Source organism: Mus pahari, chromosome 6 (assembly GCF_900095145.1).
Source record: "Mus pahari chromosome 6, PAHARI_EIJ_v1.1, whole genome shotgun sequence".
Classification (NCBI taxonomy): Eukaryota; Metazoa; Chordata; class Mammalia; order Rodentia; family Muridae; genus Mus; species Mus pahari.
In genome coordinates, this window is record NC_034595.1 from 83,285,587 (window position 1) to 83,301,305 (window position 15,719).

At 44.3% G+C, this 15,719-nt stretch overlaps 1 protein-coding gene across 5 annotated transcripts in view; it reads right to left on the bottom strand.

Annotated features, from left to right (window-relative positions):
- Window positions 1-5,444: 5,444 nt before the first annotated feature.
- Window positions 5,445-15,719, bottom strand: part of Phactr4 (phosphatase and actin regulator 4) — a 74,921-nt gene continuing 64,646 nt past the window's right edge. For all 5 annotated transcript variants that reach the window (XM_029540163.1, XM_029540162.1, XM_029540160.1 and 2 more), the window contains 5 exons: window positions 14,181-14,236; window positions 11,570-11,631; window positions 9,001-9,138; window positions 7,950-8,026; window positions 5,445-6,124 (listed from right to left, as the gene is read on the bottom strand). In XM_029540163.1, the coding sequence (XP_029396023.1) occupies window positions 6,109-6,124; window positions 7,950-8,026; window positions 9,001-9,138; window positions 11,570-11,631; window positions 14,181-14,236 (349 nt within the window). In that variant the 3' untranslated portion in view covers window positions 5,445-6,108. The remainder of the gene's footprint in view (window positions 6,125-7,949; window positions 8,027-9,000; window positions 9,139-11,569; window positions 11,632-14,180; window positions 14,237-15,719) is intronic.

A 15,719-nucleotide genomic window follows, 5' to 3' on the forward strand; every position in this document is an offset into this window, starting at 1 on the left:
AAGAAGAAAGAAATACACAAAGCAAAAAACAACTTTTATGCATTCTCAACGGGAAGACACATGCCTAAGATTTGAGGTTCTGATCCACACCCATTTAAAAAGCTGATTAATGTTTTGTGCACTTTCCACACAAACACATACATGTTGACAATAAAATATAGTGATGCTCAAGATATTTATCACTGTGTGTGCAGGTTCTTGTAACCCAGGGCTGCACAAAAAACTCACGAAATACCCTCCACCATCATATATGCGCAAACAATAATACGGTAAGGCTATGTGTCAGGAGAGCAGATTGACAGGGCGGTTAGGTCAAGGCTAGTCTGGGTAGAAACACTGACCACGGTCCTCTCAAATATCAAGTTGTGTTGAGTGCTTTACACCCATTATTTTGCATTACAATTAGACAACACTAATGCTATTTCCCAGATTTTTTTTTTTTTTTTTTTGGATTTTTCGAGACAGGGTTTCTCTGTATAGCCCTGGCTGTCCTGGAACTCACTTTGTAGACCAGGCTGGCCTCCAACTCAGAAATCCCAAGTGCTCAGACTAAAGGCGTGCGCCACCATGCTTGGCTTCCCAGATTTTAAGACATGAAGTTAAGCCTGAAGAATTTTGTTGTGAAATATTATTTACTTGAAAGAATGGCTGTCTGGGCATGACAGTGTAGGTTTTTTAATACCCACACTTTGGAGGCGAAGTCAGGAATATCTCTGTGAATTGCAAGTCAGCCTTTTCAACATCGTGAGTTCTAGGACAGCTAGGGCTACATAGAAACCCTGTCCTTTTTTTTTTTAAAAGGTCAATATTTATTTATTTATTTATTTATTTTCTGTTTTGTCTTGTTTTGGAGACAGATTTTCTCTGTGTAGCCTTGGAGTCCTGGAATTTGCTCTGTAGACCAGACTGGCCTCAGAGTCAGAGAGATCTGCCTGCCTTTGCCTCCCCAAGAACTGGGATTGAAGGTGTGCATTGCCATTGCCCGACAATTTTTCTTGTTTACTTGTTTATTTCTCAATATGGGGTTTCTCTGTATAGCCCTCGCTGTCCTAGATATTTTCTGTGTATCTACAGGAGACTGGATTCCCTGCACATGTTCAAACCAACTGACAGAATTGAAATAACCTCTTTCTTTTAAAGATCATTATTGTATGTGATGTAGAAGATAGTGAACACATGTCATGGTGGGCAACCCTGTAGTCAGGTCTCTCTGCTCTAGGGACTGAACTCCATCACCAGGCTCTTGTGTCTAGGGCTGGTTTTGTTGTTGTTGTTGTTTTGTTTTGTTAGAGACAGAGTCTCACTCTGGGGTCTGGAAGGAGGAGAATCAGGAGTTCAAGGCCATCCTTGGATATATAGAGAATTTACAAGCCTGGGCCTAAAAAAACAACGAAAATAGGATATTGAAAAGAAAGCCAAAGATAGATATTTGGAGGGCAGAAGGAATAAACAGAGATAATGATTAAATAAAGGGGAAGAGTGTCCACAGAGACAGAGAGAGGGAAGCAGAGTTCTTGGGAAAAATGAGTATCAGTATGAAGCAACAGGTCGCAAGGCCCAGGTGGCCCACAGACCCACGGACCTAGGTTTGCTTTCCTTTCTTGCTTCCCAGGGATGGAAATGAGTGGAGCCTTGACCACATATTCAGTCTGGTGATGTTCCATTCGTTCACTCTTGTTTTTATTTATTTTTTCTTTTTCTTTTTTTTATTTTTTGGTGTTTTGAGCCCCAAGTGCTGGGATTAAAGGCGTGTGCCACCATGCCTGGCCCCCATTCGTTCACTCTTGAATTAAATTAAAACACCTGAAGTTTTAACTGTTTACTTCTATATTGTCTGTAAAGATGTTAAGAATTCAGGGGTGGGGCGAGGCTGATGGAGCTGGAGAGATGGCTCAGCGGTTAAGCACTGGCTGCTCTATCAGAGGTCCTGAGTTCAATTCCCAGCAACCACATGGCGGCTCACAACCATCTGTAATCTGTAATGGGATCTGATGCCCCCTTCTGCTGTGTCTGAAGACAGCAACAGTGTACTTGTAAATAGAATAAATAAATAAATAAATCTTTAAAAAACAAACAAACAAAAAACCAAAGGGGAGTTGAAGGGATGGCTTAGTGGTAAGAGCACTGATTGCTCTTCCAGAGGTCCTGAGTTCAATTCCCAGCAACCACATGGTGGCTCACAACCATCTGTAATGGGATCTGACACCTTTTGGTGTGTCTGAAGATATCAACAATGAACAAAAATAAGTAAATCTTAAAAAGAAAAAATACAAAAGGGCAAAATGTAAATATCAGGAAATACTTTTGACTTTATTATCACATTTTAAAATCTACTTAACAGTAGTGGCTTCTGAACTTTTTTTTTTTTGTACATTCTCATCTTTTACATGACACCATTTGGTATCCAGTAGAACTTGCCTCTGTTATTATTATTGAATGTGTATATGATGTATATATTGAATGCTCCTGCCACAGGGTGTGGAGCTCTGAGGACAGCCTCCTGGAGCTGGTTCCCTCCTACCTCTATGAAGATGTCTGGGCTCTAGCTGTCCCTTAGGCTTGGTGGCAGGCGCTTTTACCCACTGAGCCATCTTGTTGACTCTGCCCTCTCCTTTCTGACATGGTTTTCCAGACCTCAGTCTCTCTCCACAAAGAACCAAACTTCATCCACTGTTCAGTAAACAGTGGGCAGTGTGAACCTTCAGAACAACCTCCTGGAGGCATTTTAACCCCAAGGCTGCAGTAACAACTGGAGGCCTAATAATTTGGACCACAGGAATCTGGGATCAGAGAAACATCCAACAGAAATTCTGACTCCTGGTTTCATTTCACCAGTAGGAAAGGGTCATGTGCCAAGTGCAAAGCAGCAAATGAGTCACTGTTGAGGTTCCCTGGGCTGAAACGGCGGCCTGCCAGAGAGGGCAGGCAGCACCAGCTGCTCTGGTGACACCAGCCTGAGTTTCAATTAGCCATGGTCCATATTGAGAAAATCCTTGTAAGGGACTGTTGAAAGTCCTTGTTCTCAAACATATGTAAAAGTGTTGTTTTGACCTTTAAAATAAAAAAAAGAAAACAACCCTGACCCGCACAATCCCATTTCCAGACAGGGTGGGAGTGGCTAGGCAGGTGAGGCACCTAGTGTGGTTACCAGACACAAGGGGTCCCAATACTCCTCTCTCTGCTGGCTGGCTTTGAATGTTATGTTATTCAAGATGACCTTGAACTTCTGACCCTTCTTGGCTTCAGAAGCATCGGGAACACTTTGTCTTGCTTGATGCTGGGAAGTGAACACAGGGGTACCAGGCAAGCACTCTCCTGAGCTATACCCCCAGCCTGGTGATTTTTGTTTGTTCAGATACCAGGCAAGCGTTCTACTGACCTACACCCCCAGCCCTGTGATTTTTGTTCGTTAAGAGAAATATACAAACATGATAGTTTCACTTCTGGCTACGTTTTTTTTTTTTTTTTGAGACAGGGTTTCTCTGTGTAGCCCTGGCTGTCCTGGAACTCACTTTATAGACCAGGCTGGCCTTGAACTCAGAAATCCGCCTGCCTCTGCCTCCCCACTTCTGGCTACATTTAACATTATCATTTATCTTCTTTTCATCTGAAGTCCTTAGCAGTATTGTGGGTATCAGGTCAGGGCTATGGCTTAGGGTCTATCCAACACGCGTGAGGCCGGAGCCCAATGCCCAGCACTAAAAAATGTAAAAAGTAACAAATTCAGTTTTTTTGATATTCTAAAATACTTTAATAATTAAGATTGGTAGGAAGGCTGATATACAACATAATTATTTATTTTACAGGATTCTGTGCAGTAGGGAAGCATCTTAACGTACAACATGTGAGGCTTTTACTCCTGTCCATGACTGTAAGCTTCCAATTACAGAAAGAAGACACATAATCAACTTTTATATACATAAAGACAAAACCACTGACTAGATGCTGCCCTAACATATCACGCTTCAGAAGACAGATGAGATGAACAGAGGCAGAGCCCTTGATGGCACACACAAGCAGATGGGAGCTCAGGGTTGGCACATGAGGGAGAAGAGCATGAGAGAAGCCGTCACCGGCCGGTCGGTATGGTGGGTGCATCTGTGCACCCTGTACTTGGAAGGTGGGGGCAGGGGATCCTTGGCTACAGAGTGAGGCTACATGAGACCCTGTCTAAAAAATAATGTCACCACACCACACAAAGTACTCTCTAAACCTGGGACTGTGAAGGGAGAAACGAGGTGGAGCAGGGGCGGAGCACCGGCCTTGCTTATGAGAATTGAGCCTCTGTCAGGAGCACAGAACAAAATGTAATCACAAAGGTTAGCAGCTCTGGCAACTTTGTATCTGGACTTCTTACAGACTTAACAGAATTGTTCTTCCCGTCCATAACTCAAGCGATATCAAGCTTTGAGGAGATGGGGACGCAGTCTTTTTTCCACAGACAGAAACTACATGGCAGTAAGAGAAAAAAAACAAACAAAAGCACTTTTTCCTCCGTAGAGAAGAAAGTACTCATTTTAAGGTCACTTTAGCTTTTTTGTTTGCCCTATATTCTAACTCTTTAATAAGTGTGATGCTGACAAGGAGAAAATTGCTGAAAGAATACAGACAGGAAATAGAATAAAGCAAAAAAAAAAAACAAAACAAAACAAATCTTTTTTTAAGAGACACAATTCACTAGATATTAAGGTGAGTAGAAGCTGGAAGCTGGGTGTGGCCGCTGCCCTCAATGACCCCAGACTGGGAAGGCTAAATAAGGAAGACTTCAAGTCAAAGGCTAGCCTGGGCTACATACTGAGGTATAGACTAAAACAAAAAGAAAAGAGACAAACCCAGTTACATTTCTATTCCACTTACAATGTAAGGAGAATCCAGGCAGGAACAGTAAGGCTGTAGGGTTTCAGGAGAAAAGTTTTTTGAAAAGCATAACCAAATCTGCACCCAAATACAAATGGGGAGGCCTGGCTACAACATGGAATGGGAAGGCAAGTGAGGTGTTCGTTGTCAGGAGAGGGGAGGGGTTAATTCAGTAGAGAGGGGCTGTGCAGTAAGGAGAGCCAACAGCACCAAGGAGGGAGCACAAGCACCTATAGCACACAGTGCTCCCACACAGTGCTCCCACAGGCCAAAGTGATTTATGATATCATTTGGTACAAGGAACATATAATACAGTCTGCCCCATGAGTCAGTTCTCTGCCAAACCGGCATTAACAGTAAGGCCTTTTTCTTGGTTTGTACATAGAAAACGCACATGGCTTTCTCATTTGATCATTTGGATTCTGATTACAGCTCAGACTACATAATGAATGAATTTCCCCCATTTCTTTAAGCTCACTTTAAAATAAGAGCCAGGATGAAAGCATGAAGGCTCATGCTTATAATCCCAGCATTTGGGAGGCCAAGACAGGAGTTTGAGGCCAGCCTGGGCAACATAATGAGTTTGTAGGTCAGCCTGGGCTACACAGTGAGTTTTCAGGCCAGCCTGTGCCACAATATAAGACCTTTTCTCAAAACAAAAAGGACCTAGGATGACAAGTGCCAAATGGAGAGAGGAACAGGCTGAAGCCTGGGCTGGTTTCCTTCTGGTCAGGCCTTATGCTGAGAGAGAGCTGGCAGTACAGTGTACTCTGAATTGACACCAGGGAGGTCCAAGCACTGTTCTGGGAGCGGGCCTTTGCTGGAAGGGTGGTGTGTCCGAAGGTTTTTCCCTGGTAAGAGGACTTGGGGGTTGGGATGAGCCTCCGTGAGCGGCTCTCAGACAGGGCAGACAGGTAAGGCTAACGGCACAGACGGCCTCAGCACACCAAGTTGTCTTAGGGCAGCATGTGCTGCAGCCAGGAAAACTCAGAACCTGTAAGTGGCCCTGTGCTTCTGTGGCCAGAGAGAGGTCCTCGAGTCTACTGCAGTGTTGTTATTCTTCTCTAAGGGGAGCACAAGGATCCAAACCTAAGAAAGGCTACATGCATACAAGTGCCTCTTGCCCTGAACGAGATCCCAGAGCAGCTCTGGCTATGCGGGAAGTGCTATGATTGCCCTGAAGACAAGAAGCAGAACAGCTCTGCTTTTCCTTTTCCTGTGGTCCCTTAGTTCCGCTCTCTTGCTTCAGCTTCATGGGCGATGGTAGCTGGAAGGGGGCAAAAAGGAAAAAGTTATCAGACAATGGAGACGGCTTTCCTATTCCTGAAATTTGTTTGGGAAAAAAATCAAAGGATTTATGATAATTACAAAACTATACACACTTCATGTAGTGCTGAGGACTGGAGCAGGGCCCTGTACATGCTCTGACACTGAGGTAACCCTCCAGCTCTGGCTTGGATTAGCACTATGATGCTGTAGCTGGAGGGAAAGGACTTCCAGCACTTCCGAGTTTGAGGCAGGAGGACTGCTTTGAGTTTCAGGCTAGCTTGAGATATACTTTGTGAGATACTATCTCAAAAGACCAAAAGAAAAAAAAAAAAGGAGGAACGGGCAGAGTCCAACACTGGGGATGAGAAGCAAAACCAGTGTTTATTAGAACCCAAGTCAACAAACAAGAATAAAATCCCTTGTTTTGTTCTCACAGAACAAAGACAAAACAAAAGAAGACACAACAAAGCAATGGATTTTCCCCCAAGGATCTTCTGTCTCGTGCTGACCTGGGTATTATATCTGCACTCTGGGCTACAGGGGGGTCAGAGAAAGAGAGGGCTGCTTGCTCTGTCAACGACAGGCATCTCCGTGTCCATGTGCCACAGGGGCATCGGTCTTAAATATCTGCAGTTTACTTCCCAGACACCCTTCTGCTGTGACAAGAGCTTGTAGAAACCAAGAGTTCTGTCCTGATTCCATGTTGCAACCAAGGGACCTAGAATTCTAAGTACTGTGTTGTAGGTACTTAGCAAATAACTGTTAAATGAACTAAGCTGTGAGACAGCTTACTGTCTCACAGATCTTACAAACATCAATACACATGGTAGAAATATGAGCACTCTGGTATGCTGGCTCACATCTGTGGTTTCAGCTCTTCGGAGGTGGCAGGAGTATCAGACGCTCCAAGCAGTTGGGCATGGAGGGGCCTGCAAGTCAGCACTTAGGAGCCAGCCAGTACATGTGTGGCCAGCTATGACTCTACAGTGAGACCATGTCTCAAAAATAACAATAATAAAAGTAGCTAGGGCTTAGTAACTCAAGTTTGTTATCTCAGCACTTAGAAGGTAGAGGTTAAACAACTGTGAGTTTCAGCCTAGCACTGGTTATATGTAAATTCTCAGCCTAAGCTACACAAAATGGCCAAACTCAGAATAGGCATTTACAGCTGCCTCTTGGTTTTCATTCCTTTTTGTTGGTGGTGTTGCTTTGAGACGGGGTCTGATTTACTTCAGGATGTTCTAGAACTTGCTGTGCAGCTGAGAATGACCTTGACCTTCTGACCCTCTTGCCTCAACTTCCCAAGTGCTAGGGTAACAGACACACAGCACCATACCCACGCTATGAAGAACTGGGGATGGAACCCAGGGCTTTGTGCACACTGGGCAAGCACTCTACCAGCTAAGCCTCATTGCCAGCTCTTTGTATTTACTTACTATTCTTTTTTTTCTTTTTTTTGAGACAGGGTTTCTCTGGCTGTCCTGGAACTCACTCTGTAGACCAGGCTAGCCTCGAACTCAGAAATCCGACTGCCTCTGCTTCCCGAGGGGTGGGATTAAAGGTGTGCGCCACCACACCTGGCTCTTTTCTTTGGATTTTAATACAAAGTCTCAGAGTCTAGGGTAGCTGTGAACTCAGTACAGGGATGGGCTAGCCTTGAACTCCAGATCCTTCTGCCTCCACCATCCAAGCTGGGATTATGGATGCATGCCACCATCCTTGGCTTTCTAGATCAGCAGAGCTCTTCCTTCTGAACAACTTCATTGCTTGTCTGTTGCAGAAATTTGACTTAGCCACAAGTATTTGGATCTTTTGGGTCTTACCGTGTAAAGTGTTTGCTGTCTACATGAACCTCCATCTCCGAGCTCTTAAATTCATTTAATTCTTTCCTTATGGCAGCCTGTAGAACAGAAGGAAGATTTGAACATCTTTTCTCTCTCAAAGGGCAGCTGTGTGACCCTCCATGTATCTCTAATGGGCTTACCATTAGAAGGAACCACAGGTCTTAGGTGCAGCCAAGAGGGAAGAAAAAGCCAGGGCTTGAGAGCCAGCTGATCTCTAAGTCAAACACACATTATCCTCCCTGATAGCATGCATGCAAATTGACAAATCTCAAGTTAAATTAAAGTATTAAAAAAATAGAATGTGGGGCTGGAGAGATGGCTCAGCGGTTAAGAGCACTGACCGCTCTTCCAGAGGTCCTGAGTTCAATTCCCAGCAACCACATGGTGGCTCACAACCATCTATAATGGAATCTGATGCCCTCTTCTGGTATGTCTGAAGACAGCTACAGTGAACTCACATAAAAAAAAATAGAATGTATAATCTTTGTAGTTTTCACAGTATATTAAACGGGTATAGAAGTGAAGTAAGTATAATTACTCAAATATAACACCATATTTCCTCCAATTGTGGCTGTTAATAATATATCGTATTGAGGCTGGAGAGATGGCCTGGCAGTTAAGAGCACTGGCTCTTTTTCCAGAGGACCCAGGTTTAGTTTCCGGCATCCACAAGATGGCTCACAACTGCCTGTTAACTCAGGTTGAGGTGGTTGGCTTCCCTCTTCTGGCCTCTGTACTGATATACATGTCAGCAAAACACTCGCACACATAAAATAAGTGTTTTTAAAAAGTATTCTATCAGCCAGGCCTGGTGGCGCAGGCCTTTAATCCCAGCACTCGGGAGGCAGAGGCAGGCGGATTTCTGAGTTCGAGGCCAGCCTGGTCTACCAAGTGAGTTCCAGGACAGCCAGGGCTATACAGAGAAACCCTGTCTCGAAAAACCAAAAAAAAAAAAAAAAAAAAAAAAAGTTTCTATCTCCATCTCAAGGAAAAGGGAAAATCTACGAAAGTATGTGAGCATTTGAGTTACCTTGTCAGCAGGAGTCAGTTTGGTCCATGGTTTATCTGCTCGCCGGTCATAGTCTTGAGCATCTGTTACTTCCACATACTCATTAAACCTCAGAATCTTCCTGGCAAGTAATTCAGCCACAGTTGGCCTTTGACTGAGCTAGAAGAAACAGCCAATCATGCATTCAAATTGCCTTTACTAGTCACTGAACACTGAGTTACCTGAGGAGCCTGTTTTGAGATAGGACTAGCTCAGGTTAGCCTGAAACTTATGGTAATCCTCCTGCTGATTCACCTGCCCAGAGTCACCACACCCAGAGTACCTAGGAAACTGTGACTGTCCCCTGAGTGCATCCTCCCCAAACCTCCCAAGGGTTCTGGGTATCACAGGTTTCATTTTGGGCTGGCCAGGTAGCTTTGCGAGTGAGAACATTTGTTACTAAGTCTGATGGACTATGCTTAATTTAATCCCAAGGACTCACTGAGTGGAAAGAGAACTGATATCCACAAGCTGTCCTCTGCCTTCAACATGTGTGCTATATATGAAACACTCCATACACACAAAATAAATAAAAATGTATGAGAACATTGTAAGGGCTTAGGTTTTAGTTTTAACTCACTTCATTGTACAGAAACACTACCATGTCCTATGTCTTGCAAATTACTATGTGCCCCAAGACCTGAGGATCAGGTTACAGTATAGATGCTACTGCTACCTGAGGATAGAATTTAGCGCAAGGCACATGTTTAGCATCCTTGACATCCTTGCTCCACTCCATAGCTCTGAGGAGTTCCCAGGAGATGCCTGGACAATGCTACCTAAATAGCAGATTCTGTGGGAAATTATGAAGTTTTTTTCCCTCAAGATTTGTATGTATGAGTACTCTATTTGCATGTATGTCTACATGTAAGAAGAGGGCGTCAGATTTCATTACAGATGGTTGTGAGCCACCATGTGGTTCCTGGGAATTGAACTCAGGACCTCTGGAAGAGCAGCCACTGCTTCTAACTACTACGTCACCTCTCCAGCCCCAGGGATTTATGACTTCAGGCTGTGACCTTAAATGATGAAAGGGAGGAGACCCAGCAATACCCTCTAATCAGCAAGGGTAACTCCTCCATTCCTGGCGAGGGAAACAGAATATCCACAGTTACACTATTCTGGGAACTGTTTTTTTTTTTTTTGTTGTTGTTGTTGTTTTGTTTTTTAATTTATTATTATCATTTTTTAAATTTTTTGATTGTTTTTCGAGACAATGTATCCCTGGCTGACCTGGAACTCACTCTGCAGACAGGCTGGCCTTGAACTCAAGAGATCCACCTGCCTCTGCCTCCCAAGTGCTGGGACTAAAGGTGTTGTGACATTACACATGGCAATTCTTACAATTTTTAAGAAGTGTCATCAAGGGCTGGAGAGATGGCTCAGCAGGTAAGAGCACTGGCTGCTCTTCCAAAGGTCCTGAGTTCAAATTCCAGCAACCACATGGTGGCTCACAACTATCCGTAACAAGATCTGACGCCCTCTTCTGGAGTTTATGAAAGTGTACTTACACATAATAAATAAATAAATCTTAAAAAAAACAAAAAAAAAGAAGTGTCATCAAGCGCTAAGGCCATCAGCATTGGTAGACGCAATCACAAATGAAGGGGGGATGGAGAAGAAAAGAGAGGACTCTAACACCAGCACGGTGCTAGAAAACGTCCTATCTGCACCAATCTAGACAACGGAGAAAATTATGTCTCTTCGTATTTTTTCATGTCTCAGGACTATTTCAATTATTTTCTTGATTAGAAAACAATCAGTGGGGCTGGTGAGATGACTCAGTGGGTAAGAGCACCTGACTGCTCTTCCAAAGGTCCGGAGTTCGAATCCCAGCAACCACATGTTGGCTCACAACCATCCGTAACAAGATCTGACTCCCTCTTCTGGAGTGTCTGAAGACCGCTACAGTGTACTTACATATAATAAATAAATAAATCAAAAAAAAAAAAAAAAAAGAAAAGAAAACAATCAGTTTGCATTGCAAAATGGAACACTACATAATTCTCCTATTATTGCTCCTACATATCAATAGAATTTTTAGTCTAAAAGGGCTCACTGGTAGAACATTTGTCTAGAACACACAATGCCCTTTATTTAATCCCCTACACCACAAAACAAACAAACAGACACCCAAGTAAACAATCCCTCCAGACAAGGAACCTCCTAAATTCAGAACTTTGGTTTAAGTGTAAAATGTAACAGCCTTTTTTACAAATATTAAAAACAAGCCGCAGGGCGTGGTGACACACTCCTTTAATCCCAGCACTCGGGAGGCAGAGGCAGGNGGATTTCTGAGTTCGAGGCCAGCCTGGTCTACAAAGTGAGTTCCAGGACAGCCAGGGCTATACAGAGAAACCCTGTCTCAAACAACAACAACAAAAAAACAAAAAACAAAAAAAGCAAAAAAACAAGCCAACAGATGCCATTCCTGCTAATGAGGTGGGGCTGTCTCTGTCTATGTGCTTACTGTCATATTGATTTAGGGCACAAGTCAAACTCATTCATTTCAATCATATAGCTCTCCCAAGCACAAGGACACCCACCGTACCTTTCTAGTGAGCCGACGCTTGATCTCCCGTTTCTCTGCTTGGCGATCAGCTTCATTTTTAGCTTCAGTTGATAGAAACAAAGGATATTAGTTCAAAATGAAAATCTGCACAGCAAACATCTTAGTAATTATAACACACACATTTCTTAGAGGGCAAGGTTAGAACAAACCATCTATAAATGGCCGGTCAGAAACTTTTTCCTACCCGGGTGGTGGCAGCGGTGGCGAGCGCCTTTAATCCCACCACAAGGAAGCAGAGGCAGGCACATCTTTGTGACTTTGAGGCCAGCCTGGTCTAGAGTAAGTTCCAGGATGGCGAGGACTACACAGAGAAACCCTGTGTCGAAAAACTAAATGTAAAACACACACACACAAAAGGAACCTTTCCCTGTCCACTGTATAATCAAATATCTGAGCACAAGATAGGAGAAGATGGCACACCAGGCTAAGGATATTTTTTATAGTTTTAAACACTTTTCAGCTACCAAAAGGTTTAGGTTTAAATCTTTAACCACATGGTTAACCAGATCTGAAAATATCTTTACTATTGATTATAGCACTCTTGAAAAAGGAAGTTTTCAGGTGACAACAACCTCAGTGGACTTGTTTCTCTAGAGTTCAATGCCCAGCAACCGAGCTGGGTTCACGATGGCCTGTAACTCCAGCTGGGGGGACTTACACTCCCTCTGCTGGCTTCCACTATCACGGCACACATTCACAACACACACACACACACACACACACACGCACACACACACACACACACACACACACACGTGCACATGCATGCACACATACGCACACACACGTGCACAAATAAAAACAAATAATTTTCTTGGGGGGGGGAAAGGTTGTCAGGGCTGCGGATGTGGCTCAATGGTAAGACTGCACACTGGGGCTCCAGAGGTGACAGCCTAGTAACTAAGAGCACTGGCTGTTCTTCCAGAGGATTCAGGCTTGGTTCACAGGCTCAAAACCATCTTTAACTCTAGTTCCAAAGGACCTGATACTCCTTTCTGGCCTCTGAGGGCCCCCAGACACCATGTGGTGAACAGACATGCATGCATGCAGGCAAACATACACATAAAATAATAATTATATATATGTAATAATTACTATTATTATATAATACGATATATATATATATATATATATATATATATATATAAATAAAATAATGCTGGCCGGAGATGGCTCAGAGGTTAAGAGCACTGATGGTGGCTCAAAACGGCCTGTGACTTTGGTCCCAGGGAATCTGATGCCTCTAGCCTCAATGAGTGCATGGACTCATTTGCATACACACACACACACACACACACACACACACACACACTTAAACATAATAACAAATTTTTCTTTAAAAAGAACACATTCTCAGAATAACCCCAAGAATAGTCTATTGATATTGCGCCATGTTGAGGGTGTTATCTACAAAGTTTCTTGATTCTAAATCCACCGAGTGTCTAGACTGTGGATAGCACAGTCCAGCACTGACCAGACAGGTCATGGAATCATCCAGTGGTGTGCCCAGAAGCCACGCCAGGAGGCCCTTCCATTTCTCTGCTGAAATATTATTACTTTCATTCTTACGGTGTCTCCCCACTCTACCCCAGACACCCCATCCTTCATCTCAGTACCCCTTTTCCCTTTTGGTTTCTTTCCTCTTCAGCCCCTGTATCCCCTCCACATCCACGCCCACAGAACAGCCAGTGAGCTGGCATCTGAGAAACAAGGGCACAGGGAGTCCCAGGACACAGCTGTCCTCCTTGTCCTAGGGGCTCAGCTCAGGCTTCTCACTGAGATAGGTACTTCCAAGGTACAAGGACACAGAGGGGCCATGTCTGGAAGTCCAGGGGTGTGCTGAGAGCAAAGGATGAGAGTCCGTGCTGTGAGAAGGGACTGAAGTGGCTTGGGGTGGAAGACAGAAGGGAGATGTAGAGTGGAAAGGCCGGGCTGGGGCTCTTTCTGGTGAATTTAACTGGGATAGAGACAGCAGATGAGCCTGCAGAGCATTCGTCTAGAACAGAGATGAGATGGAACTGGGAGGGGGGATTACCACATGTCCTCCAGAGCCTCAGACCCCAGGAGAAGGGGAGGAGCCACAGAGCACGGATTTTAACTCAAAACTCTGGTGAAACCTCGGAACAGAACACTAGTGCAGGAAGTTAACTAAAGACAGGGACAGGAAGTTAGACACACGCTCCTATTTGGTGGCTACAGAATACAAGTCAAGGGATAAAAGTGGAAGGGAAGCTATGGCTCAGGACTGTTCTGAGCCTGAGACTCTACTGGGGACAGCAATGTCCTGTCCATCAGTTCAGCCATTACCCCACTTCCCTGGACAAAGAGAGCATGGCCAAGCCTGCACACACTGACACACTGAGATAGATGCCAACACTGACCCAGGATGCTATGAGGACATTGGAACAAAAGTTTCTGGCATACCACACACAGGACACTAAACAACACCATGGTGACATCTTCCTAGGAAGCGTGGGCTTCCTGAGCAGGGACTAACTCTCCTCAGCCCTTTTAGCAAATACTTCTGTCCTAGTACACATCGAATTCATGGTACACAGAGAAGATCTGGCCTTCATTCTGCTCAACTCACGCTGTAGTATGTTCCGTTGCTCCAGTTCTTCTGCTGTTGGTCTTTGACTCAGTCGCCTACAACAGAGAGACAAAGGTACTTACTGTCCATGGTACATCCCAACACTGTTTCTAAGAATTTGGAGGGTTTGGTTGTTTTTTTTTGACCAAGATTTATATTGATGTGTAACAAATAAATTTCCGAAATTTCTAATATGTACTATGGTGGCTTCTTTGTTTATCATGAAACCAGTCTGACACTGAAAGACCTGAGAAACACACACTATTATGAGGAATGTGATGGCTCACAGTGGCGGAGGCTCAGGATGACAAGATCCTGTTTCAAAACATAGAGGTGCGAGTGTGGAGGCAGCTGGAAATGAAAGTCACAGGCTGTTTTCCCAGAGAGCCTGGGTTCAGTTCCAAGCACACACGTGGTGGCTCACAACCAACCACATCTCCAGTTTCCATGAGGGGATCTGTCGGCCTCTTCCAAATTTCTCAGGTACTGCACACATAGTGTACACATAGCCAAAACACTCATACATTATAAAAAAAATCTTTAAAACAAACAAAAGCATCCTTGCTAGGTAATCATGAGGACCCGAGTTCAGATCCCGGCAGTCATGGGGGACAGGAGCATTACTGAGACTTGCCTATTCCCAATCTAGCAGGAAAGTTGAGTGAAACACCACCTCAGAGAGAGAGAGAGAGAGAGAGAGAGAGACAGACAGACAGACAGACAGACAGACAGAGACAGAGACAGAGGAGACAGAGTGCACACTCTCACACATGCATGCAAGTGTTGAGGAAACCCCATAGTGCTCCCCACATTGGCTGTACACCCTGCATTTCCACCAACACGTAATGTTCCAGTTACTTCCAACACTTGCTAACACTTGTGTTTTGTCTCTTAGTCATTCTCCTAAGTGTGGACTGATGGCTCCGATTCTGGTGGTTCTGGTTTCTGTTTCCCTGATTATTAGTGATGCTGAACATATTTTTGCTTTGAGACAGGATCTCATTGTGTGCCCCTGTTTGTCCTAGAACTCACTATGTAGACCAGGCTAGTCTTAGACACGTAGAGATCCTCTTACCTCTATCTTCCAAGTGCTGGGATTAAAGGTACACACTACCACACCTGGCCATGCTGGATGTTCTTTAAATAAACCTGATGGCCATATATAGTATACATATGATATTTTAGTTTTGAGAAACAGGGTTTCCCACTATAGATCAGAGTGGTCATCTTCTTGCCTCCACCTCCTGAGTACTAGGATTCCAGCATGCATCATCCCATCTGGTTGCACTGCTGGGAATAAACAGAAACACCGGCCTTCACCCGGACAGACAGACATGGGAACACCAGCCTTCACACAGACAGACAGACTCGGGAACACCGGCCTTCACACGGACAGACAGACACAGGAATACCAGCCTTCACATGGACAGACAGACACGGGAACACCAGCCTTCACCTGGACAGACGGACATGGGAACACCGGCCTTCACACGGACAGACAGACACGGGAACACCAGCCTTGACACAGACAGACAGACA